This window comes from Dermacentor albipictus, chromosome 1 (genome assembly GCF_038994185.2).
Source record: "Dermacentor albipictus isolate Rhodes 1998 colony chromosome 1, USDA_Dalb.pri_finalv2, whole genome shotgun sequence".
In the NCBI taxonomy this organism is placed as follows: domain Eukaryota; kingdom Metazoa; phylum Arthropoda; class Arachnida; order Ixodida; family Ixodidae; genus Dermacentor; species Dermacentor albipictus.
In genome coordinates this window covers 494,349,909-494,374,323 of record NC_091821.1, presented here as the reverse complement: position 1 = coordinate 494,374,323, position 24,415 = coordinate 494,349,909, and the positions used below count along the sequence as shown (strand labels likewise).

Genomic DNA, 24,415 nt, shown 5'->3' with positions numbered 1-24,415 from the left:
ACAGCACTCGCCTGCCCGTGCCACGTGAAAATGCCAGCACGCACTCTGTTTCCTCTTTTGGTATTAACAAGTTCCCTTGCAGGTCGTCACACTTCGTACTGTCAGCTTTCGCCGTCAACCCTATTGCGAAAAGCATCTTCACTTATCTGTTTGACATAGCCTGTGACGTACAATGCCTGTTAGAAGTGTACTGCACGCTTTTAATTTGTAGCCAATAACACAAATGTGCCAACAGTACCTGCTGCAGGTGGTGTGAAGCGAATGTTGTGTTTCTCGCGTCGCCCACCATCCTTGTTACTAGAACCCCTGCTAGCTCGATTTCATTTTAATTTCCCATTGCTGTCTTGCATTATGCAATAGGAAGATGGGAAAATGACAGTGTGCACCTCAGGCCACTTGGGCCCCAAAAGTCTTGTGTCGCGGCAATTCTCACCAAGTGGGCACTTCGAAATATCCTGCCAAATTGCCGTGCCGAAACAAGCTGCTGACCCAAGCTGAATTCGAGGAGCGTAAACATAAGCTTGCCGAAGCTGCGAAAATGACAATACATTGAACTGATGGGGCCACTTGGGCCCCATCAGTTCAATGCGGTTCAATGTCTCGTGCTCCAACGATTTGCACAATGCTTCTCGTTATGATGACATCAATTCTGGTTGAGTATGCCAATTTTTTAGTGACTTTAAATCTGTATGTTTTGCCAGTTAGTTTTTTCTCATTCTTTTTCTTTTTCATTTGCACAGGTAAATGAGGTTCTACTCTACACATGTAGTTGCATACATACAATAGAGGTTATCAGCGAAACAGGCAATTTAAAGAAATTTGTTGGGCAGCACATTTACGAGGCCCAGTAACCACGTGGCCTGCAATGCCATCGCCAAACGGGCAGAAGCCACAGGTCACAAGATTGACTGGGTAAATGCATGTGTACTGGCTAAAGAAAAGTTCACATCACACCTTGAATAAAACGGACAGGAGATTTCCAGCAATATCGCTTGATGCAAACTCACTACTTGCATCACATGGTGAGGCATAGATAAAGACGCTGTTTGTTTCACTGGTTTTATTGTGAACGAAGTTCCCGTGTGGGAGCTGAAACATCGTTAAATTCTCTACCCTTTTGGTTGGAGTGTCACTTTTCACCCTTGGATTTCTATATTCTTACCAGACTGTTTGCCATCATACTTTGGATTTTATAAGCAATTATATGCAGAATATTCATGAGTACGTTACGTATGCAGTTCGAGAATATACAGATGGCCATTTTGTATATGACATGGTCAGGATTGTAGGCAGTGGCAGACGGAGGTAGTTTCAGTCAGCAGCAGTTTTGGTATTACAAGGAAATTGGAGCTCATGTTAGTATGACAGGCTGACACGTAGATTTTGTGGCTGTGATCAAAATGGAGAAGGGCTTGAAGAAAGATCTTTTTCCAACTTCTTGTTGCCTTAACTTTGTTGCTTGAAGAAAAAAAATTGTGACTGCACATAAAAAAATTTTACTGATATTTGGTGCCAGAGCATACTTCCATCTGCTTCCCGAGAGTGAAATTAGGAGCCTCATTGCAAAAAACTCAAAGCCGAAAGAATGCTTGTGTATACAGTTAAACCTTGATATAGCGAAGTCGATAAAATCAGCAATTAGCTTTGTTATATCAAATTTTCATTGTATTGAAATTCGACCTTTTATGCAAATAAGTACAGTCACCGATGGATTTTTCTTACACGGAAAGGGGCTGCAAAATTTTGAGCTATTGGGCAATTGAAGAAAGCAAACTTCAATGAGAAGACAATACTTTTTGATAAATTTGTGTAGTCTGTGATGATTGATACGGTTTCATGCCACGTACGTCGATGGTATCTTCACATCGGCGGTACAAATGAAGTGAAGCGAGCCACATTTTCACGTGCACTCCACCCCTGTGGCCGATAGTGTTGCCCATAGTAGGACAGTCCTATCAAAAAAAGTGCTGGCACCATCTGCCTCTTGCTCTAACGGCTCACCGAAACTCAAGATTACGCAGCCTCAAATACTAAATGCGCTGGAAGACAGCTTACATGATGCCACGCGGTCTCGGAACGCCTACTCTTTGCACGCACGACAGATTAGTTCTGAAGTAGGGTGCCCCGCTGGAGACGCGCGCCAACTTACCTGCCCCCTGACGCGCGCTTGATCGGGTTACCGCGAGCTCGTTCCCCTCCTGCTTTCCCTTTACTCGCTTGGGAAGGCATCCCTAATGAAGCCACCGTCTTTCTTTTTGTCTCACCCTGGCACACTTTCACTCACAGCTACAGCACAAAGTGCGTGGGGCACAATAGGATCTTATCGCACTTGGATTTTATAGGGAACATGATGCGGCTTCACTTCGGCGGGCGGTCATTCTTGTTACACCGTGCACACGATACGAGAGGTGCAATTGCAAGCAGGCGCTTATAATTAATTCATTTGACCATTTGCGTCCACAGAAGTTTCAGTTTATTATCTCGGCATTCCTTTGCAGCAGCAGTGAAATTTCATTTATTGAAATCGCATGCAAACACACTTCGTTATATCGAGGTTCTAAATACATGGTGTTCTATGGACAAGAGGTTATGAAAAGTTAAATATTCATTGAGAATTTCGTTATATTGAAGTTGCTTATATCGAAGTTTAACTGTATCTGCATTTTCACACTGTATGTTCTTCAACATGTAAGGCAAATGCTATTGTCTTATGGCAGTCTGCAAGACATTTTGTATTGCAGAGATGGCAGCTCTAATTTTTGCAACTAGGTGTGCTAAGAGAAAAATTATTTCACTTGTATTAGTAAATTAACGTTGTACAATACCACAGAAAGCCACTCACATGAGTAAAAGACACAAGAATATAAGCCAGAAAAGCCACAAGAACATAAGACAGGTAGAAACACTGCTTTGAAGTTTCTGCACCAGCTTGCTTTGACGTCATAGATTCTAACAGCGGCTACTATATCTTAGTTGTTTATCGATAAAAATAGACTGCATTGTATTCCAAATGAGATTAAAATTGGCAAGTTTCGAGACCCCCAAGTACGAAAAAATACATTGAAATCTGTGGCATTGTATTGACGTTCTGGCACTGATGTTTCAGAGCAAAATTCGGGAGTGTAACATTGCCCTTCATTTTCTCTTTTTATTATCAACCTATTATTGCAAATTAAGAAATATATAATTTTGAAGGAATGCTTTATCAATTTACACTTTGTTTTGTATCTTTAGCATCCCTGTGAGGGAAACTTTTGAGCAAACTGGCATGTTTTTGCTGGACTTGCCATCACAGTCAGGCCTTTTCTCACTTAAGCTTGCTATATTGATTTAGGAGTTGCACTTGGTATGTCGCGAAATTGCAACAACCAACTACGAGTGACTAGATCAGCAATACAGAAATACACTTGATGGAAGAAATGCAGTTGTTGCCTTCAGTTCAGTTGTGGGATCGAGTGTGGCGAGCCACACTATTTTTTCTTTTCTGTCTGTTCAAACACTCGCTCTTTGCTAATGAAGCATGTGCCATTTCTCATGCAGTCTCTTTTCTCAGATGCCCCTGTAAGTGACACCCTAAAGTGCAGCCAATGATAGGCAAATGTAAGGTCTTAGTAGGCAGGACTGGGCCTACACTAGACAACATTGGCTGGCTATGTTGAATCCTATTGTAGAATAGCCCACCTGCCAATGGATGCGCAAAGTGGTTGCAGAAGTGCATTTGGGCGCAAGAGATAGATGTGGGAGGCTGCAGGTCTTCTCTGTACATCTGCCCTGCAAAATGTGGAAAATGGTGCCAGCGTGTGAACAAACAGTGCTAATCGGTAGTATTGAGTTGTCTTTTAATTTTAGACTGCAGGGTGCTACAAGGTTTAGTGTTCTGACCAGTATTATTCTGTTTACATCAACAACAGTAAGGGTGTGCGAATACCAAATACAGTCAAACCTCGATATATCGAACACGGATATATCGAATGATTGCGTATATTGAACACTTTCTATATCACCTTGAAAATCGCATGCATATTTAATTTTTATTTCGAACGGGGTTGGACGTAAAATTGATATACCAAACTACGCCTCCCCAGACCACGTGCTCTCTGTTGACAGGCGGTGAGCTTCCCTGCAACACCCTCGAAGATAGCGGGCGCGATGGGCATTCCTGACTGCTGCGCACTATAGCTACAAACATCTGTCGCACTGAGGGCACCACTTGAACATAGCGGCGCAGGCACGCGGTGGCTTGGCTAGTTTGACAACATGAACGACGCATTGCATTTGCTGCATTGACTCCTCGGTGCCAAACTCTCCGCCTGCCGTGCATAGTGAGAACTGGTGGTTTGCATCTGCCAAAACACATGACAGTGCGCGCTCACTGGACTTACTCATAGAAGCCTTGGCAGACGCTACTTTGTTATTGGCAGTGTTTCAAAATGCTTCAATTGACGGATATGGACATCGCGGCAGTAATAGCGGCCAAACGGAGACGCTGCTGAGGTTGATCCCTGAAGTGCTGCTGTTACCCTGCTCCCGACTTCAACTGAGGCTGTAGCTGCTTTGGCCCTTCTATGCTGCTACTGCGGCGCAATAGAGGGCACTGGCTTATCGCTTTTTAATCATTTAGACTATGTGGAGGACTCCGTGTTTAAGCACGCAGATGCCAATAAGTAGCACGCTACACTGCTGCAGTACTTTCAGCCAAATAAACACATACTTTGTGTGAAGCTTCAAGTGAATATTTACTGTGCCACGATTGGGGCACAATCGGGGATCGTTGTTTGGAGCGTGCGTTTGGTTGTGCCGCACCTGATTGGCCTAGAATGCGCCAACTTTGTGCGGTTGACGAAGTCAGTGTGGCCTACATGAAGTGCGTGCGGCGCAATCGACCATGCTCACTTGACTGAAGGTGTCGGCGCGCGCGCTGCAAACAAGGATTCCCGATCACGCCCTTGGTTCATTTATTGATTTGCATAATTTTTTCATGCATTTTTTACGTGGTTTTATATATCGAATTCTGGCTATATCGAGCTGTTCCACGATCACCACATTATTCAGTATATCGACGTTCGACTGTAGGAGCTTTTGAATGAACTGTGGAATCGAATTGAATATAGAAAAAAAAATTATCTTCACAGGCCTCAGTTCTTGCAAATTTTCATGCAAGAAGAGCAGCTATTACACATGTTCAAGAATTTACTTCTCTTGTCGGGCTATGCCAACGTTCCAGCCATTGAGGACAGCTTTTCACGAGGCACTTGGGTTGCAGCAATGGTCGCATACTTCTTTATGATCTTTCACAGCCCCAAGAAGTCTCTTTTTCCCTCCAGAATTCCAATGGGTCTTCATCTTTGTGACAAGTGTGACAAGAGCTATCGCTGAAATTCATCAGGGTTACTCGTTTTTGTATGAATTCCTTCTTTCTGATAACATTGGCAACTTCTCGATGTTGTCCCGGATACTGCTGACACCATCATGTACAGTGGATGTTGGCACTGCCTCTTCAGTATATTTATGCAGTGGTTTTGTCTCAGAGGTCTGCAGCTAGATCCTCTTTTAAACTCCAAGAGCCTTGTCTCCTGGAAAGGTGTAGAGCAAGAAATGTTCTTGAATCTTTGGTCGAATGCCGTTGCCATTCTGTACTCCTGTAATTGGGAAATCTTGTCTTTAAGCTGTGGAGCAGGTTTCTAGCAAATTCTGATGAGTCATTATCGGCCGCAGTGCATTCTTGCAGGACCATTTGCATTCCATTAAAAAATGGTATCACTGATGGCAGGGTTGCATATTTTTGGCCCCTGAGGTCTTTAGTAGCCAATGCAATAGGCATGAGAGCATTGACTAGTCCAGCAACCATCTTCCATTCCCGTGGTCTAAGGTTTAGCACTGTGTTGAGTTCTAGAGTAATGGCTTCTTTCAGCAGCACAAGACGTGACAGCATGTCATGTTCATTGTTCCGTCTTGTTTCTATGTCGTGGATAAGCTCCAACTGTGGTAGCTCCATCCGCTGCTGCCAATCAGTTAGTTTTGCAGGAGCTGGGACACTGTGTTTGTAGCGGCCCACAATATCACAGCATTTTTTCCTAATGGCAGGGACTTCTGTAGTCTCTTCCTTGGCATCCTTAAAGGGCCCCTGAATCATTTTTTATCGAAGTCGAGAAATGCATTTGAAGTTAAATTTGAATATTTCAGAAATACTTTGCCACAGAAGGTGCTTCGATTTGCTCAGCAGAAGTGGAGGTATTTGCAGTCAAACATGCCATTCACAGTGCTTCCCTCCTTCTTCAATGACTTGCACTGCAGAGGCTATGGCAGAGCGTGGTGTGTCCATAATGCTTCAGCTACTGAATGTCACCATGACATGCAGTTAAAATTTGATTTTGGATATTCACATAGGTGTTACTATTTCCGATATTGGCACCTATGAGGTGCCAAAGGTGGTTGTTCTCAGGGAACCAAGGTGTGCTCAGCCAGCGGACTCGTCATGGCACCTTGCAGTGGCCGCACTATCCATACTATGTAGCAGACCGCACCTATGCTGACTGCGGTGCGTATGCGCAGCATTTGCTTTGTGCATGACAGGACCCAAGTGCGCACTGGCGCTCATGTGCTCCTGTTTGCTGTGCTGCGTGGTGCAGACTGGCTTTGTCCAGCTCCAGCTTGAACGACGGCTGGTAGCCACATCCAACTTGTTCATTTTGAAGTACTGTTAATAGCTCAATAGACTATGCTCTCAATAGCGCATAGTCTTCCAAGGCATCTAACTAGAAGTAAGCGCGCACTGGCAAGCGTGCGTGTGGTCTGACCTTATGTGTCGAATGGTTCGAGGCTGGTTGAGTGTTCAAGAATTGTCGAAATTGGCAAGTCTCGACAGCTACAACACCGATAAGCTACAGGATGGGCAAAGTTTAATTTATACACCAGCAGCCGCAGCCAAGTGTGAGCAGACAACAGTTGGCTTCTTCCGGAAATGTGTAATTATTATCGAAATTCCAAAGCAGATTTCTACTTATTCAGTCTGTTTATTAAACTTCTTCAATGAATGTACACAGTAGCAGTAAGAATTGTTGTAAGAACTAACAGTAACAAAGTAAGAAGCAACAGTAAGAACAGTATTGACCAACAGCAGCCATGTATGGGAATCTGCTGTATTACGAAGTAAAGCATCGAGAAAAGAGTGAGGAGCACACTTACAGCACACTTCCATTGAAAAAATGATGTTTGAGAGAAAGGTGATTTCTCGCTCTGCTCGTGAGATCTACACACCACACACAACTGCAAAATTTGGCTGAGATGTTCACAGTGTGTACTATCTGTGGACTGTCTTTTTTCACCAAGCCCAAGGGGTGGTTCAGGACCCCTTTAATGGCTAGCTGTAGTGTGTGTCCCATGCATTGCATTGGCGTACATGGAAAGTCTTTAAGGGCTTCCCAAAAATTTTGTGCATTGTCTGTGACAACACAAATTGGGTAGCTTTTCCAGTAGTGGTTCCCACTCATCTGTCATTGATTGAAAGCACTTGAAGATGTTGCAAGCAGTGTGACTGTCAGTTACAGTTTGGCTTCCCAATGCAATGCGTCAGGAATTTGCCTCTTGTGGCAAATTCCTGACGAAGTGCTTCAAAATAGTACTTATCAGGCACTCAGTCATGGAATTCCTTTCATGCACCGAAGAATGCAGCTTTCACCGTAGTCTATGGTACACCGCAAAAGAACGACACAGTAGTTGCCAAAACCACTATGAGGCGACACTTCGAGACTCCAAAGCAAGCATGTGGCAAGCGAACACGATACACGCTATGGAAGGACAGCTTGCACTCTAGTTGTGTAACTGCGATCACGTACCACGGTGAGGCAGCAGCACTTCGGAACTCAAGCATGTGGCCATGGAAGGATGGCTTGCACTATAGTTGCGAAAACATTATCACGGACCACGATGAGGTGGTAACACTTCAGAACTCAAGCACTGGCCGCAGAAGGACAGCTTGCAAAATAGTTGCAGAACCATGATCACATACTGCGATGAGGTGGCAGCACTTCAGAACTCAAGCACTGGCCATGGAAGGACAGCTTGCACTATAGTTGCGAAACCCTGATAATCACGGACCACATTGAGGCGGCAGCACTTCGGAACTCAAGCATGTGGCCATGGAAGGACGACTTGCACTATAGTTGCGAAAACACGATCACAGACCACGATGAGGCAGGAACACTTGTGCACTCAAGGACATGGCCACAGAAAAACGGCTTGCGCTATAGTTGCAAAACCCTAATCATGGGCCACGATTAAGCGGCAGCACTTCGGAACTCGAGGACGTGGCCACGGAAGGGTGGCTTACACTATAGTTGTGGAACTGCAATCATATAACACGATGAGGTGGCAGCGCAGCACTTAGGAACTCAAGGATGTGACAAGCGTGAACGATACGCCATGGAAGGATGCTTAGCCAAAACCTAGTAACGGGAGGGAAGGGCCTCCTTTGTCTGCGATTGGACTCCTCTCTGATTGCATTCTCTGCTCTGTGTCTGCTCTCTTTCTTTCTCCCCTGACACATACACATAAAATACAAATAATCCAACTTATGTCAGCAACGAAAACATGGACGATTTCTCATTTTTTGAACATCCGTTCAGAAGTCACAGCATCGAATGAAACCTGTGTAGTTATTAAAAATCCACATAGGCCTCCTGCTATCCTCGTTCTTTGCCTGTCTTGACAATAGCAGTAGCCACACATAAAGTGGGTGGAGGGGGCATTTACTTCACGCACATAGTCAATGAAATTTTTCTACTAATGTCTTTATCGTTTGTGCGGTAAGCTGCCTTTGCCCCTCCATATTTAGAAATTTTGACTTCATTCATGCGCTAAGTGACCACGGTGCACTCAATGTCAGAGGGCTCAACTGAAGGAAGGATTTCTGCTGCATGGACATGCGCAAGCCTTTACGGTCATCAGAGGCTAGATTGCATGGCCATTAAATAAGTAATTGTGATAAGTTTGTGGAAGAAGCAGCAGCACGAGGGCACGATCCATGCGTCAGTAATGCAACAAAGCTTTTCTGTGGAAATAGTGTGCCAGTGCATACTTATGCTCATTTTTTCGTGAATGTGGATCTGATACAAACAAACACACATGCAAATCTGATACAACCTGCATTCTTCTTTTTTTCCAAGAGCCCTTTCTCTTTGTGTACTTTGGAACAATTTAGAAAGGTTCTATCATACGTACCGTCTACCCGAATGCGTAAGCTACATTGCCCCACTGACGCAGACGTGCTTTTTGCACGGCTTATCCCGGAGGGAAGCGTTTCACATAGGCCGCACGTTAGTGGCAGAGTGCAGTGAAAAGTAAGCAAGATGAGCCTTTCACCGAATACTGTGCCTGAGCAATATTGCGAACTAGGCGGGGCCGTATAATGAATAGACAGTTTTAGTTTAATGTTGGTGTAATAGCAGGGTTAAGGGAAATGGCGTTACGGTTCCACAAATGAACTTTAAAGGTAGCAATTTTAGTATAGCACGGCAGCGTACTTTCCACGCAGGACGCTAATCAACTATGCTATAAATTTTGCATACAAAGTGTACATAAGTGATTTTATCTATTCGCCAAGCCTTGCGTGTGTGCCTGAAAAGTGCGAGAGACAGCACGTGAGAGCCCCGAGCACATTGTACCATATTTTACGTTGTGTAAGTCGCACCTATGTATAAGTCGCACCCCTCTCAAAATGGCAGTTTTTAGAAAAGAAGCCTATATAAGTTGCACCATTGTATAAGACACACCTGTTCATACGGTAAGCGATTAAAAAAACAAAATACAGTGATGTTTCACTTCGTGAACGCGGGTCACGCGCAAGCAATGATATGTACACTCCAGGCGCATTTCCGCTGTCATGGTCGCGGCGATGTACCGTATAATGTCCAAGGGTGATCACATATCTCGGCACGCCGTATATGCTGTATGTGTGAGTGAAAGCGTGCGACGGTGAGCCGAATCACACACAAGGGAGGAAAGTGGGAAGGCCGTGCAAGATGGAGGGGGAGCGGGCTTGTACTGTGGTAGCAACTGCATAGTTTGCGCTGCGGCACGTGCCGTATCTTGAAACCGATCTGCAGATGCGACAATGACAACTTCGTAGTCGGTCGGCTCGCAGACTGTCACCGCTTATGTTGCTGCTTCGTCCTTCTCGCATTGCACTCTGCAACTCGATCATGAGAAGAACCTGGTACCTCCATAGCACACACACAACCTGTAGCAACTGCTAGAAGAGGTCAACCTAGCATGTCTCGCATGGCCATGTCATCCAAACCGATTTTGACTGGCAGTTCCCCCCCCCCCCCCCGAAAAAGTAAGAGAAAAAGCATGGGACACATTGATAAGAATTTAAGAAAAAAAAACACGACTTATACGCAGGAAAATACGGTATTTGTACTTTCCATGTCTGATAATCCAAGGTGAGATCAGTACAAGCCTGTCCATGACCTCAAATATCTCCTAATCTCAGAGGCCATATGCCATCGCGCCTATTTCACGACTTCACCAGTAGGTGGTGCAGCCATCCTGGAAGTTTTTCTCATCAGGCCTCGACGCATATGAAATGAGAAGCGATCTCGAAAAATCCTCAAGGTTATTCATAATACTCTGTCATCGAAGTGACCTGAGACTACGCAAAAGCCACGTACACAGAATTTGCTACGAAAGAAATTAATTCTACAAAAGAAACACCAAATTAAATTAGAAGCAGGCAGCTGGAAATGCCACCATGTTTTTATGTAAACTATGTAAACCACACAAAGGCGGTAACACTAAATCTGAGAAATAGCATGCGGGTCATTTAGCATTCTGTGCATGCGCATTTCGATCCCACTATTCCGCTAAGCCCAATATTACGTTTAACATGCTAAACCAAAACTCTCTAATGTCGAAATTACAGACATTTCGAATAAACGGATTTGCTAGAATGTCCTTACTCAACACGTAGGTCTGATCAAGCTTAACACATCGCTGTGTGCACATACGCTTGCATGCAACATGTTCAGCCTGCATTGCGGTCCTGGCTGTGCTATATGTCAAGTGAAAGTATGATAAATGCATGTACGAAACCAGTCTCCCATGTCAACAGTTCGATGGCGGTCAGAGAGCAGGCGCATAATCGTGGGCCTCTTCAGAGCAGTTACTGTCTGACACTTCTCATGCTTCGTCGCTGCTTTCGTCGGTGCATATGTCAAGGGTAAAATTGGCACCGTTTGAAGCTTCTTAGCGAATCTGAGTGAAAAGAATTGACCAGTAAGGTTGGCCGAAAAGAATAATGTGCGAGACGCACTGAACGTGCACACGCATTGTGTGGCTTGTACCACAATCTGGGTGCAGTCGACTTCGCTAGTTTTGGTTTCAAGTAGGTGCTGGCAACGGGCCTAAAAGACATTGTTCTTTTTGCTTGTCTTGGTGGCCGAATTGCTACACGGTCATGCAAAGACTGTCTGAAATATTGGTCTACCGCAAATTTCATGGAATTTCAGTGCTGCGAAGCGGTTTGAATAATTGAACATGTCGGTATTATTGATTGGTGACAATTCAAGAAATCGAATAGTAGATATTTGATTCGGGAAGTGAACTATTCACGGAGCTACTATTAGATTTAAATTAAAACATTCTAATCATATCTCGTATAATTTCCTTGGCCTCATAATGCATTGGCTTCATGTGGAAATGTCAGTGTAATAGCTAACATAATTTGTGAAATACAAACTCTACTGAAATACAGAGTTATGCTGACAACATAAAAAGAAAGAAGTGTTTTCTCTTCAATTTTCTATAGGGTGTGAAAGTTTCAATGATCAAGCTCATCAGAAGCATAACCAACAAAAAAAAGTTTTCTGCCTAGTGGAAACTGCCTATTTCCGGTAGGTTCCACAATATTGGTCAAAACATCACACTAGCGGTAGCAAATCTATGCCATATACTGTCAGAACACCATAAATAACAACTGTATAAAGCAAACAGGCATGCCTATTGGCTTTGTATGGTTGTGATTATCAAAAATTAAGCCCCTCTGTTTCACTTCTTCTCGTTTATTCAGGACACTGTATGTAAGACATAATATTGCCAACACCTCTACAACTTTTCCAAGAAATCATTCAGTCAACAACATGCAGAAAACGAAATTGCTGAAACTGTTCGGGCTGGTTTTCTTTCTTGTCCATTATCCGAATTAAAATCCTATTGTCTGACATCATCCTGAAACTCACTGCTACTAGAAACGTGCAAATGATTGTCTTATCATGCAGCAGAATTGCAAGACCAATGCCGTTCTCGCAATAGCTTAGCACTCGCCCACCAAAGTGCTTGCTGTCTTTGTAATCACCAGGTACACACCTTTACGAGCTCACTGAGAATCTGCTCTGCAGGGCAAAAAGCTACTCAGAAAACTTAAGTCTACTTCTCAAGCTGCATTGTAGATGGTGCAGCAAGTCCATAAGGGCACTGGGAGCCTTGAAATCGGGCTTGGAGCTCATGGATCTCTTGTGATCGAAGTTGAATGGTTGTGGTAAGGAAAGAGTTAACAGCTTCAGGGTGAGGCACTACCATGCACAACTGACTTGTTCCCAATGGCTCACCAAGTATGTCATTTTTGGAACATGTCTAATAGGTTGCCTCAGCTGGGAGATCTTTTTGACATCAATTTGTAGCAGTAAGTAAAGAATGCTGGACTGCATTGTCAAGGTATCGTTCATCTTTAGTTTGCATTGTAGCAAAGCAGCATGTACATCGGTTAACATTGAGTAATGGATGGCAATAAAGACGTTTGTGATGATTGTGCATCATCATCCACCTTATCTGAAACCACTCTATCTAGGTGGTCTGTATAATCCTTAGCCTCCTCCCCAGTACAGTGTCTCACAACCTGCATTTCACTCTTGGCATTAAACCACATAAATTTCCTTGTGACATTGCTACAGTTATGAAAGTATGCATCTTAATTTGCAAGACCCTGTGGGCCACATTTTTCCAGCCAGATCCTGAAACCAAGTGTGAATCAGATAATGGTAAAGGCTAAAAATATTTTTATTAAGGCCAGGATATTTTATCAGCATCACTTTTTAAATGCAATGGCAAGAAACTTGCACAAAGTGCTTTCAGACTATAAAGTAGAATGCACTAAAGTTTTTGTATGCCAGAAAAATGGATGGTATGCAAGGTCTAGAGACATGCAAGAAGCAATAAGGACACACTGGCTTCACTTACATAATATTGTTTGCCTTTTCTTTGTGTTCATTCTGCATTCTGCTCACCTTGCATCAAAATTATGTCTGTCATTTGTCTGCTATTATTTGTGCATGTTATCAACGTGTTCTGAAATTGTGCCATTGGTGCACCCACTGTGTGTAAGGAAAATCTTGATTTGTATGAGGAAAATCTTGAGGAAAATCTTGTGATTTGTATGCCACCTGTTCTGTCAAATTTGCAAGGAAGGTGGGAGCTGCCTCTCAGTGCAGCTTTATGTTTGCTTTCTTCCTCACATCATGTACAGTGCTCACGGAATGAAATAGGACATGGAGCATTTAGTAGAACCCTACATATGTGCAAAGTACGCGAGAGCACCATGTCATGTACCTAGGGATTTGGTCACCAAAGGTGAAGAGGACTCCGATGTAAGTGTACCCGCCACAATTACGTCGATGTGACAAGAACTGCAGCCGGTTGAAACGAAAGTATGCGCATTACTTAGCCCTAAATTGACGCGTTTCATTCCGTGAGCACTGTACATGGATGCAATTGTTGGTGAAAGATATAAGCCAACTCAACTTTCTTGCCCTTGGCTTTTCTTTCAGGCTCAACACTGCTGGTGGCATTGGTGCATGGCCATCACTTAGTGGTAGCCAACGTGGGCGACTCTCGGGGCGTGCTGGCCGACCGGCGGGGACAGGCCCTGCCTCTCTCGTTTGACCACAAGCCACAGCAGGTGGGTAATTTGAGTGAGCGGTTGTTTGCGGTTTTCCGCGGGGATGACGGTAATACAACCGTAATTTCTTACATCCCTGACATTCAAGCAGATTATATGCCTTTGGACTATCGGACATCTATTGGAAAGGTGTTCATGCAAGATGACTCACAACAAAAGAATATCTCCTTTCTGGAACACTCTGAAAAACGTTTACATCTTTTGGATTTACGATAATCCTCAATTTATCTTTCTTAAGTTTCCTTTCTTGAAAACTACGCACTTGCTATTTGCCTGTCGAGTATGCTATGTTATGTTGATAACGCTCATGTCGTTCATGACCTGGAAGTACTGGGCACACAGGGTTAAATAAAATAAAGGCATGCAAGATAGATTACAGTTATTGTGTGAGGATGAGTTAAGTTCCCGAACTTTTCTGCGTGTAGGGGTCCCCTGCGGAAGTATATCTATCCAAACCCCTTTATGAGCCTAAAGGGGTAACCGAGTGTACAACTCTTCAGCAACAGAAAACTAGTCAACACACTGTGGTATCATATTAGTAATTTTATTGCTTGCAAAAACAATTTTTACTTAGCAGCCATTCAGTTTGCCTGGCAGTGAACATTTTCTTGCAAGCATACCTTCAAGCCGTCGAAGCCGTTGCCACTATGGTCCCCACTTTGTGCCATATTAGTCTCCATCAGATTTGTCACTTTATTGTCCAGATCTGACTTGCACTCTGTTTCGCATGTAGCAGGCAATGCTGCAAAAGCTGCACAAGTAGTATGACCGTACAAAACTCACTCTGCAAGTTTCACAGTGCAGTTACTTTTAATCTGTGATGTTTCCTATGTGAAATCTACTTCCTATATTACAACTGCAACCTGCGGGCACAAGCTTAAATCACATCACATTTTACTTGATTGCTTGAATTCATATTTCCAGTATAGGCGACATACAATGTTTGGTTTCCGAGTGCAGGTGATGGCGCTGCGGCCTCTGGTCGCCGAAACATTTCACTCTACCCGTATGGTGGTAAATAGGCTTAGATCTCCTAGGCCTTTCATGAAATAAATGTGTCATATTTTGCAACATAAAAGTATCACACGCACAATATATTTGACGGGTACCTGCATTGCTCCAACTCTGGTTTTCAGCGATGCAAAGGCCTCTTGACATTGGAGCCAGCTAAAGCATGTCCCAGCCAAACGTGCTGGCTGCTGCCATAACAATTGTAGTAGCCATGTGATCAAGTTTCCGTCTGATTTCGGTCTCGCTCCCAGCTCGAAGGTGAGAGTGCCGCAGAGTGCTGTCAACTGGAGCATGACGCTCTGAAGGAACCAAGTGAATTTGTTCCGGGTGCTCAATTTCAACCAGCCAAATGGAAACCGCACCATAAGAGTGCTCTGGTGCGCTTGAAAGCAACCAGTCAAATCTACTGCAGTGAAACCTCATTACTACGAACAGCACATTAACAAAGTTTTCAGAAATTTCCTGCTGACTTCTCATGGTTTCAATGTGAAAATGTTTCAGTACTACGAACTTCAGAATACCGAACTTTTCAGAATAACGATCGTTATTCTATTTTTGTGTCATGTTAACAACAACTCAGTACTACAAACTAATATTCCGAAATCTAGGGATTCTTAGGTTTCCGTGTGTCCTTCGTGGCAGCTGAAACAGTAGGCTAGCAGACGACAAGGCGCAGAAAGCGGATGCCGCGGCGCATGGGTTCAGAACACCCGCGGTGGAGCTGAATAAAAAAATTCACAAGATAATTTTTTTAATCTATTGGGGAGGTGACGACGACATCAGGTTTTGCAAGCGGATGCTCTGCCCAGGCAAGTATCGCCTAGCAACGGAGGTGCATCTCTTCCTTCTTTTGCCCTTCCTTCTGCATAACACCTCTTTTGTGCTCGTTTCTGCAGCCTTACTAGCTACAGGCACGGGAAATGTAACCTTCTTACTTGTGAGGATGCCACATGGTCGCACTTTGCACTTTCCAAACGGTGTCATTTACATGCGCTTGTACTTTTGGTATAGTCCAGGTGTCTGCCTCGAGTGAGACAACTGTAGTGTCCATTGCCAGGAATGTAAAAAACAAACAAACAACAAGAAGCATTGTGCTTTGTAGGTGACATGGAAATTCCTTTTTTGTCAGTAGTTTTCTCAGCGTCAGCATCTGCTTTGTGCGAATCACTCCTATTGTACAGTGCTTCGGTTGCTTGTACGGAAAGCCTCGACTATCCTTCTCCAAGGCATCCAGGTACTCCACGTAGTGCAGCGGAATGTTCCTCATGAAAACAAAGCCCCGGAGGGGGACTGAATCATCTGCCGGGCCTCCTGTGAGGACTGCATTGACGCAGCCTGCCATACCGCGTTATCGCTGCCATCGTCGCCATCGCGATCTAATGCAAGCACGTTCACGACGATCGCCTCGTTGGTTAGAAGCACTTAGTTTCCAAATTTATGGCCATGCACTTTCTTTTGACCGACATCGTGCATTGCTGATGATCAGCAGGTGCATCAGCCATCTTCCTTTTTGGCGACAAGTCAAGCGAAGCTGAGAAACCGCGTGGCTACGAATGACTTTATGTAACCAACAAAGACGAACGCGAGCGATTAAAGCTGTTTGTAGAACTACGCTGAATGAGGAGCCAGCAAGAAACATATGAGCAACCTGCAAGCAGCGCAGTTGACGCGGCCCATTAGTGTTTCGGAGCATGGGTAGGCTTAGAGCTATGGGTGCGGCCCATTCGTGTTCGGAGGGGTGGAAGGGCGACGCAAAAGGGGCATGCGGAGAAGGCTGGAAAATTAGCGTGTGGCGGCTGTTGAAGCAGCGGTCCATCATATTTCACTACCTTTTGGCTCAGACACCCAGCAGCCAGACTTCATCGTTATGACCGATAATGCAACATTGGGGCATTGTAGTAAGCGGGTTATTTCACCATGGAAAACATACAAAAGTTGAAGGTGCAGCAGCTTCTCATTGTTATAACTGATATATTGTTAAAAGTGGTATCGTTATAAGTGGGTTCGACTGTATTATTGAAGGGAACACCAAATTAGTATGCCAGCACTGATAAAAATTCAGGTTGTATATGAAGATTTGGAAAATATTTTTTATTGATAGAATTTCAATTGAATATAATCAAGTGCTTTTTTTCTCTCTGAAGCTGAAGAAATAATAAAATTGTCCTATATACCAGTGACGCTTTAAGTTTAATAGCAGGCCATACTGTGCTTAATGGCAATCTTCTATTGCTTAGAAACCTTTGCTTTCCAGTTTTTTTTCAGGAAAGGAGGGTTTGTTCATCTTTATGGTAGGTGGTTTCTCTGGGTTATCTGCTTGTTAAGGACAGTCTGCACAACGGGCCTAAGCAAGGGATGCACATCACGTGACGATCAACATCGCTTCACGCTGTCAGCGCCGACGGTGAAGAGTTCTCAAAATCGGGAGGTCCACAGCTAGTTCGTGCAACAACACCTCCTCCCCCCCCCCCCCCGTTTTCCTTTTTTTGTTTGTGTCCACCTGCCGTTCGTGTAAATTCATCTGCAGCCGGAGGCAGCGCGCTGGTCGCGTGACTATTTCAAGCCCACCATGTAAATGTGAAGTTAGTCTTGTGACAGGTCACTCAAAGCTATGAAAAGAGACTGTTGTGCTCCTACAGATGCCATTTGGAATGGGGAGCCATCATATGGTGTCTCGCAAACATGGCGGCCGTAAACAATGGTCATCCTGTATACCTGCTTTCGTTGGCGAGGCAGTTTGTTGGCTTTCTGAGAGTCATGTGAATGCTGTGAATAGTAGATCTGCATTGAATGAGTACGAAGCCTTAACTTTAATCGCTGCCACTTGACGATGCAGTTCCAATTAAGCCTAACAGGCTTCGCTGCTGGCCGATGCGATAATGAGCCACAAGCTATCGCGGTAAGCTTTTCACTAATATGTTCCTATGAGTAGCTCAAGGGTTAGATTGACGGCCGTTGAAGTAGCGTTTGGGTCTGGGGACCAGCAACTACCACAAGCAAGTATGCCAATTTCGTCTGTATGCTCACATGTGGCCAGAAAGCTCTGAACTGTGCGAATCTACCTACATGAACATTGAATGTGTATCTCATGCGATCAGCATGCCTTCCACAGTCTAATTGGCCCAGTCTTCACACATGCTTTTATGCTTTCCATACACACTGCTTTTGTTCTTCCCTCTGTCCACTATGTAGCATTAATAATTTCGATTGATCCAGTCGACCTGGTCAAGCCTTGTACCAATAGAGATTGCACGCCATGTTAATGCTGCACACGTCAAGGCAGCAACCACATCCCAGTCATTCACCATATACAGTGAAAGCTCGTTAATTCGAACTTCAATAATTCGAATTTATGGATAATTCGAACTGTACGATTTGGTCCGGCCAAGCTCCACAGAAGTCTATGTATAAAAAAGTCCGTTAATTGGAACGCGAGAAGGTTTCCTCGCGGATAATTCGAACTACGCTCACCTGGCACACGGCCAGAGAAACGCGCCTACTGCCTATGCACAAGGCTGTATTGCCTCCTAAACGGAGAGAACGGCGAGAGAAGGCAAAATAGGAAAAAAAATCTAACCGACGCGGGGTCAACCAGAAGGCAGCGGCGGCTGCCGCCTCTCCGTTCTACGTAACCTCCGAGACTTCTTGCCCGTTGCGAATCTCGGAGGCTTTGCAAACCTTGTACAGCTGCTAATGTTGTGCGGAGATGGCACGGCAAGCGCCAAAACACAGCGAATCAAGTACGTCGCAGCTGCGCTTGCAATCAAGAACCAACGAATCAGGGCCTTCGCCACCTTTGCCACGCACTAATTTTCCAGCTTTCTTGATGCGCCTGTCTTCTGTTGCCCTTCCACCCCTCCGAACACAAATGGGCTATGCCCATAGCTCTATGCCGCGCCACTCTCTGGAACACGAATAGACCATGCCAACTGTGCTTCTCGTATACTCACGGACAACTTTCTGTCACTATGAAGGGAGAGCTACGGAGGCAAAGCGCGCACAAGTGAGAGCACTTCTGAAAAGAGTCCCGCATTTTCATCCACATCCACAAGCTGGGGAAGAGAAAGCAAACACTTTATTAGCAGCAGTTCAATAACATAATACACACCACTGAATGTAAAAGCTTACTTATTTTGCAGCTTTTCCCTTTCGCGTCTAGGCAAATACAAAACCGTCGCACGTGGAAACTACGCCAATTCAGTGTCTGTTCTGAGCAACCATGAGCACTGTCAACTGCTGGCCGACTGCTTTGGCGCAGTAACACATGTGCAGAAGCTCCGTCCCCGTGGGTTTCCCTTTATAGCCACAGAAAGTTGTCTGCAAGTATTGCTCGCATGTTGCTCGCTGGCTCCTCATTCAGCACAGTTCTGCAAACAGCTTAACTGGTCACGTTTATCTTTGTTGGTTGCGGCGAAATCGTTCCTGGCCAAGTGGTTTCTCAGACTCGTTTGCCTCGCTGCCGAAACAGAAGATGGCTGATCTGCCTGTTGATCATTGGCAACGCACGACGTTGCTAGTGAAAAGAAAGTGCATGGCTATAGATTTGGAAACTAAGTGCTTCTAACCGATGAGGCGATCGTCGATCGTCGCCGTTCTTTAACACTGACAACCTCTCCTTATTAGACGTTATCGGAGTTCCCAGGAAGCAGTTAAACGAGTGAACGCAATACGCAGCTGAATGGAGGAAGGTAATGAGGAGGGACACTGGCCTTCCCGCCGCCATAGTTTATTGTATTAGCTCTGCCATCCTCCTATTTTGATTTTTTCATGCTCCGGTTATAACAACGAAATTTTCGTGCCGCTTGAATATTGTTATAAGTGGGTTTGAATGCACAGCCGATGACCGATAATTCGGGCTCTACAGGGAATGCAAATAAGTCCGAGCTATTGAATTTCCGAAAAAAACGAATACCCCTCCCCCCCCCCCCAAAAAAAAACATTTATATTTATATTTTAAGGCTCTTGTGCAAGGAAGGAGTGGTCGATTCATTGCTGCATGCACATCCACTTATGTGTAACAAGGTTCACCGGCACCTGTATTTCTGTCCAAAAGGCAAATTCCAACAGACAAGAGCGGGCCATGTGCGATGGTGCCGAAATGAATGTGACAATCTCGATGTTGATGTAGCCTCACAATTTAGGCAAAGCCTCCAAGTTCTGCATTTGCAGTTAAATTTCTGAGGTGCAGTGCTGCGACCAAGGCATGGCCTCAGTGATTATCATCGAATGTGTAATCACTGAGGCCACCTGATGTCTCATCGAGGTTACCAGAGGAGATAATGGCGGCAGAGCTGGCGTACACTATAGCCACGGACAGAGTCTGGATAACCGAATGTAGAGCTGGTGGCTGTCCGAAATATTGGTTGCCTTTAAAGATTAAGTCTATGTGGCCATTGACGGTGCCACTAAGCTGTCCAAAATACTGAGCATGTATGGATTATCAGTGTCTGATTTATCAGTGCGTGACTGTATTCAAGAAATAAAATGCTAGTTATTCAATTCATGTATCAAATCATTCAGACATTCACTATTTGATTCATAATTGAATATTTTGAATATTCGCACACCCCTACTTCATAGTATCACTTGCTATGTTCCATATGGAACAAAGTGTAGTTACATCTACATGATTCACATAATTCTCATTTCCTCTCTCTTCACATGGGCATTTGCTTGTGCAGCATGAATGCACTAAATCTGACGTTGTTCAGCACGCGTGCAAGAAACAGCACTTATGCACTGGCAGGTAGTGTGAACCCCAAGCAGGCAATGTTATTTAGCAAAGTCTTAATTTCACTCTGAATGGAAAGCGATGTTAAACATACCACAAAAGTGCACATCATTAATGACATGCTTGGCTTGATGCTTGCTGTCCATTCAGACCACTGTAACCTAACAACAGTTGCTCAGCAGGGTAGCGTTTGTACAGCACCCATGCCGGCAGTGGAAGGCAGAATGCTGTCCTTGCTCTGGTGCCTAGCCATTGCAGAAGAGCCTGATGAAGCATCCACTCGGCATCTTTGTCATTTTGCAGCCAAACTGAGTGCATGTTGCTTGCTTCTCTAGGAGACACGCTTATTTTTAAATAAAAGAAGAGAAAAAGAAAAGAACCAGTTATATATACGTGTCCTCTGTGTTGGCGGCACATTAAAGATCCCCTAGTGGTGAAAATTAATCCGGAGTCCCCCACTACGGCATGCCTCATAAACAAATCATGGTTATGGCACGTAAAACCACAGAATTAAATTTTAAAAAGCTTCAGAAATTCTGAGAATTGTGTACTAAATTGTAAGCATTGTTGGGCTCAGCTATGACGTCATTTTTTCTTAGTTTCGCTTACTTGCTTTTCCTAGCTTATGCACGTCTACCCATGACCTCTCCAGCGGCAATGAATTCTTAGGCTTTAGTAGACAATGGTCTGATTTTCTCGCCGCATCCGGCCCCTTCAATGCAATCGTACAAATTGAGCTGGAACACCGCGCACAAGCGCGCCTCAATGGAGCAGAGTGGTCGAAAGGGAATGCCAGCTGCTGCAGTAGTGTGTGAGGCGTTGTGTGAAGGGAGAGTGCACAGCTGCCATGCCATGTCGCCCTTGCTGTCACTCTTGCAAGCCTGTGTTATGCTCGCGTTCCTTGTCCACGCAAGCTCTCACCTGCATTCTGACTGTGCCTTGGTAAAGCCCAATGAAAACATGCCAAGCATCTCAATGAGCTCGCTTGCCCGCAAGGTGTGTATAAATCAAAGGATGCTGAGCATCATTCATTTGGACATTGGGCCACACCAAAATCACAAGTTGGCCCACTCCCAAATTTATGTTGGCCCACCCCCCAGATTTCAACTTGGCCTGACCTCAAATTTAAGTTGGCCCACCCCCAAATTTAATGTTGGCCCACCCACAAATTTAAATGGCCTGCAGCTTAATTTCAAGTCGGACGGACGGACGGACGGACGGACTTTTTTGAGGTCCGTCGGTGTGTGTGATTAGTGTGCAGCGGGCCGCTCCCACGTCGGGACACAGAGGCTGTGCCCCTCCACCACGTTGCGGGCCTGATGGACAGCCCGGAGCTGTGCTTCAAGGTCCGAGCTGCATAGAGATTGGTCCCACTCTTCCTTGGTGGTCCTGGCCCCCAGCACCAGGGGGCAATCCCAGAGCATGTGAGAAAGGCTTTACAGTAGTGACATGCATTGTGAGGGCGCGCGTCTAGAAAGATTTTGTGCAGGAAGGCCGGGCATGGGTAGGTGCCCGTCTGAAGCCGCCTGTACATGACTCCTTGTGCTTTATTGACTGCCTTGTCTGGTAGCAGCATGGTTCTCTTAATTAACTTATAATGCTGGGTGAGATCGTTGTAAGTGATGAGGGAGTCTGGGCTCGCACGGTGAGTTAGGTCTCGTGCAGCCTCGTGTGCCATCTCGTTGAGGTTAGGGAGCAGCCCCTCCAATGGTCCCATGTGTGCCAGGAACCAATTGATGTAGTGTGGGGTGAGGTGATGAGTACCAAGTATTCTGCCGACGGTAGGGGATATGCTCCCTATTCCAAAGGACAGAATTGCCCTCTTCGAGTCGCAGTATACGAAGCTTTTATCGTCTTCTAGGAGTGCAAGGCCCACACCTAAATTTCAGTTGGCCCACCTCCAAATTTCAAGTTGACCCACCGTCAAATTTCAGTTGGCTTATCCCTACTATAAGCTTCTCCATGTATTTTCCAAGGGGCCCTATGTATCTCTATAGGTATTCTCTTTTTTATTTTTTTATTTAAATTGTTTCTTATCACTTCAAAGCTAGCAATCACCTACATTTACGCTATCATGTCTGATTAAATGTCTTAACTTTACAAATTATGCGTTTTTGTGCAGACACAAGGCATTACACTTTTCGCGTGACAGGCCTGGGGAGCTTGCCAAAGAAAGCTTACGCTTTAAAACAGCTATAGGAGACCGTATGTCTGCAATGAAATTTACTTTTGTACTTGGACATCATAACAGCCCGAACTTCTGTCTTGAATGGTGTGCTTTCTAGTACAATTAGCCCCGTTCTTCTTAACCTTTTGTCACAATCCTTCTGTAACTTCTGCGTTTTTGGTAAACCTTGTCACTTTAACTGCATACCGAGCACAAGCAGTTACCTGCTTCAACCACCAGCTGATCCCTCTTGAGGTGTTTAAACTTTTCCTGCTGTGTGTGCTGCCACTGCGCCATTCAAGAAGAGTATTGAACCTGTGGCACTCCGAGCTTCGTCACCAGAATTGTGACCACCAGGTGTGTCTTTGTATTCTCTCGGCATCCCTAGTCAACAGCAGCCAACAGGGTGAAGGTTTGTTCCAGAGGTTTGCACATGAGGCTGTGAATGTGACTGAATTCCTGTGGACAAGAACTCTGCCTTCATTGCTTGTCTGGACCAGGAAGCATGTCAGGAATGAATGCCGTTCTGGAAAAGTAACATTCTTGGAAATTGGACCTTGCCTGAAAGTGTAGGAAATGTGTTGAATAGTGGACCAAAGTTTTGTACTGAGGTCAGTAAAAATCCAGTAGAACTGCTTTCAGTGGTGAGGAATGTTGCAGTTAGGGTAGAGCCTGATGAACAAAACAGAGTTCTTTTAAGAAGGCATTGACTACCCTATGTCCAGACTACAGCGTAGTAACGCTATCTTTCAGGTTCGGGACACCAATAAATTTTTGAAGAAAACTAAATTTGCGCTACTGGTGTCTGATAAAGTGAGTGGTTTCGTGGTGCTTCCTAAGGTAGTCTTCTTGAAGAAACTCGGCAGGCAGTATCAAATAATTTCAAGCCTGTCAAGTGCTCATGGAAAGAATTTAGGAAGAAAGCTTTGGCTCTTTGAGATGAGATGGAACTTTCAAAGCCTCAAGAAGACCATAGGTGGTGCTAAAAAGGACCTCCTGGATATGTTTTTCTCTTTGAAAACGCATAAGGAGGAGATGCCATTCAGGGCGATTGTGATTGAGTATGATTCATGGCAAGACGCCTTCTCTAGATTCCTGCAAAAGCATCTTAAATTGTTTCGAGTGAATGACCCTTACCTCGTGCCCACTTTGGAGAGTATCTTAAATTATCTTTTCAAGTATGAGTATCCTCAGCAGCCGCTATACACCTTTTCTGTTGATGTAGTATATCTTTTTTTATTCTATCCTGCAAAGTCAACTTGTTTTGCACCGTTCGTGAAAGCATTGATGACTTTGGTCCTGTTGCCTCTCAAAAGTCCAGTGACAATGTTGTAGAGTTATTAAGATTTTACCTGTCAATTGGACGAAAACGGAAATGGATAAATCAGACACGCTTATGCGCAAAAGTATCAAAAGGGTGATCGGTGTGCCAATCACGGCTAGCACAGAGAAACTCATGACATTAGGAGTGCACAACACAACTTCGCAATTAATAGAAGCACAAAGATCAGCACAAATTATTAGATTATCAAACTCCAAAGCAGGCAGAAGACTT

The 24,415-nt window shown here is 44.6% G+C and overlaps 1 protein-coding gene across 1 annotated transcript in view; it reads left to right on the top strand.

Annotated features, from left to right (window-relative positions):
* The window catches only part of LOC135908801 (protein phosphatase 1L), a 54,958-nt gene that overhangs the window by 18,209 nt on the left and 12,334 nt on the right, over positions 1-24,415 (top strand). Inside the window, exon 4 of the mRNA XM_065440634.1 lies at positions 13,821-13,951. Within this exon, the coding sequence (XP_065296706.1) occupies positions 13,821-13,951 (131 nt within the window). The remainder of the gene's footprint in view (positions 1-13,820; positions 13,952-24,415) is intronic.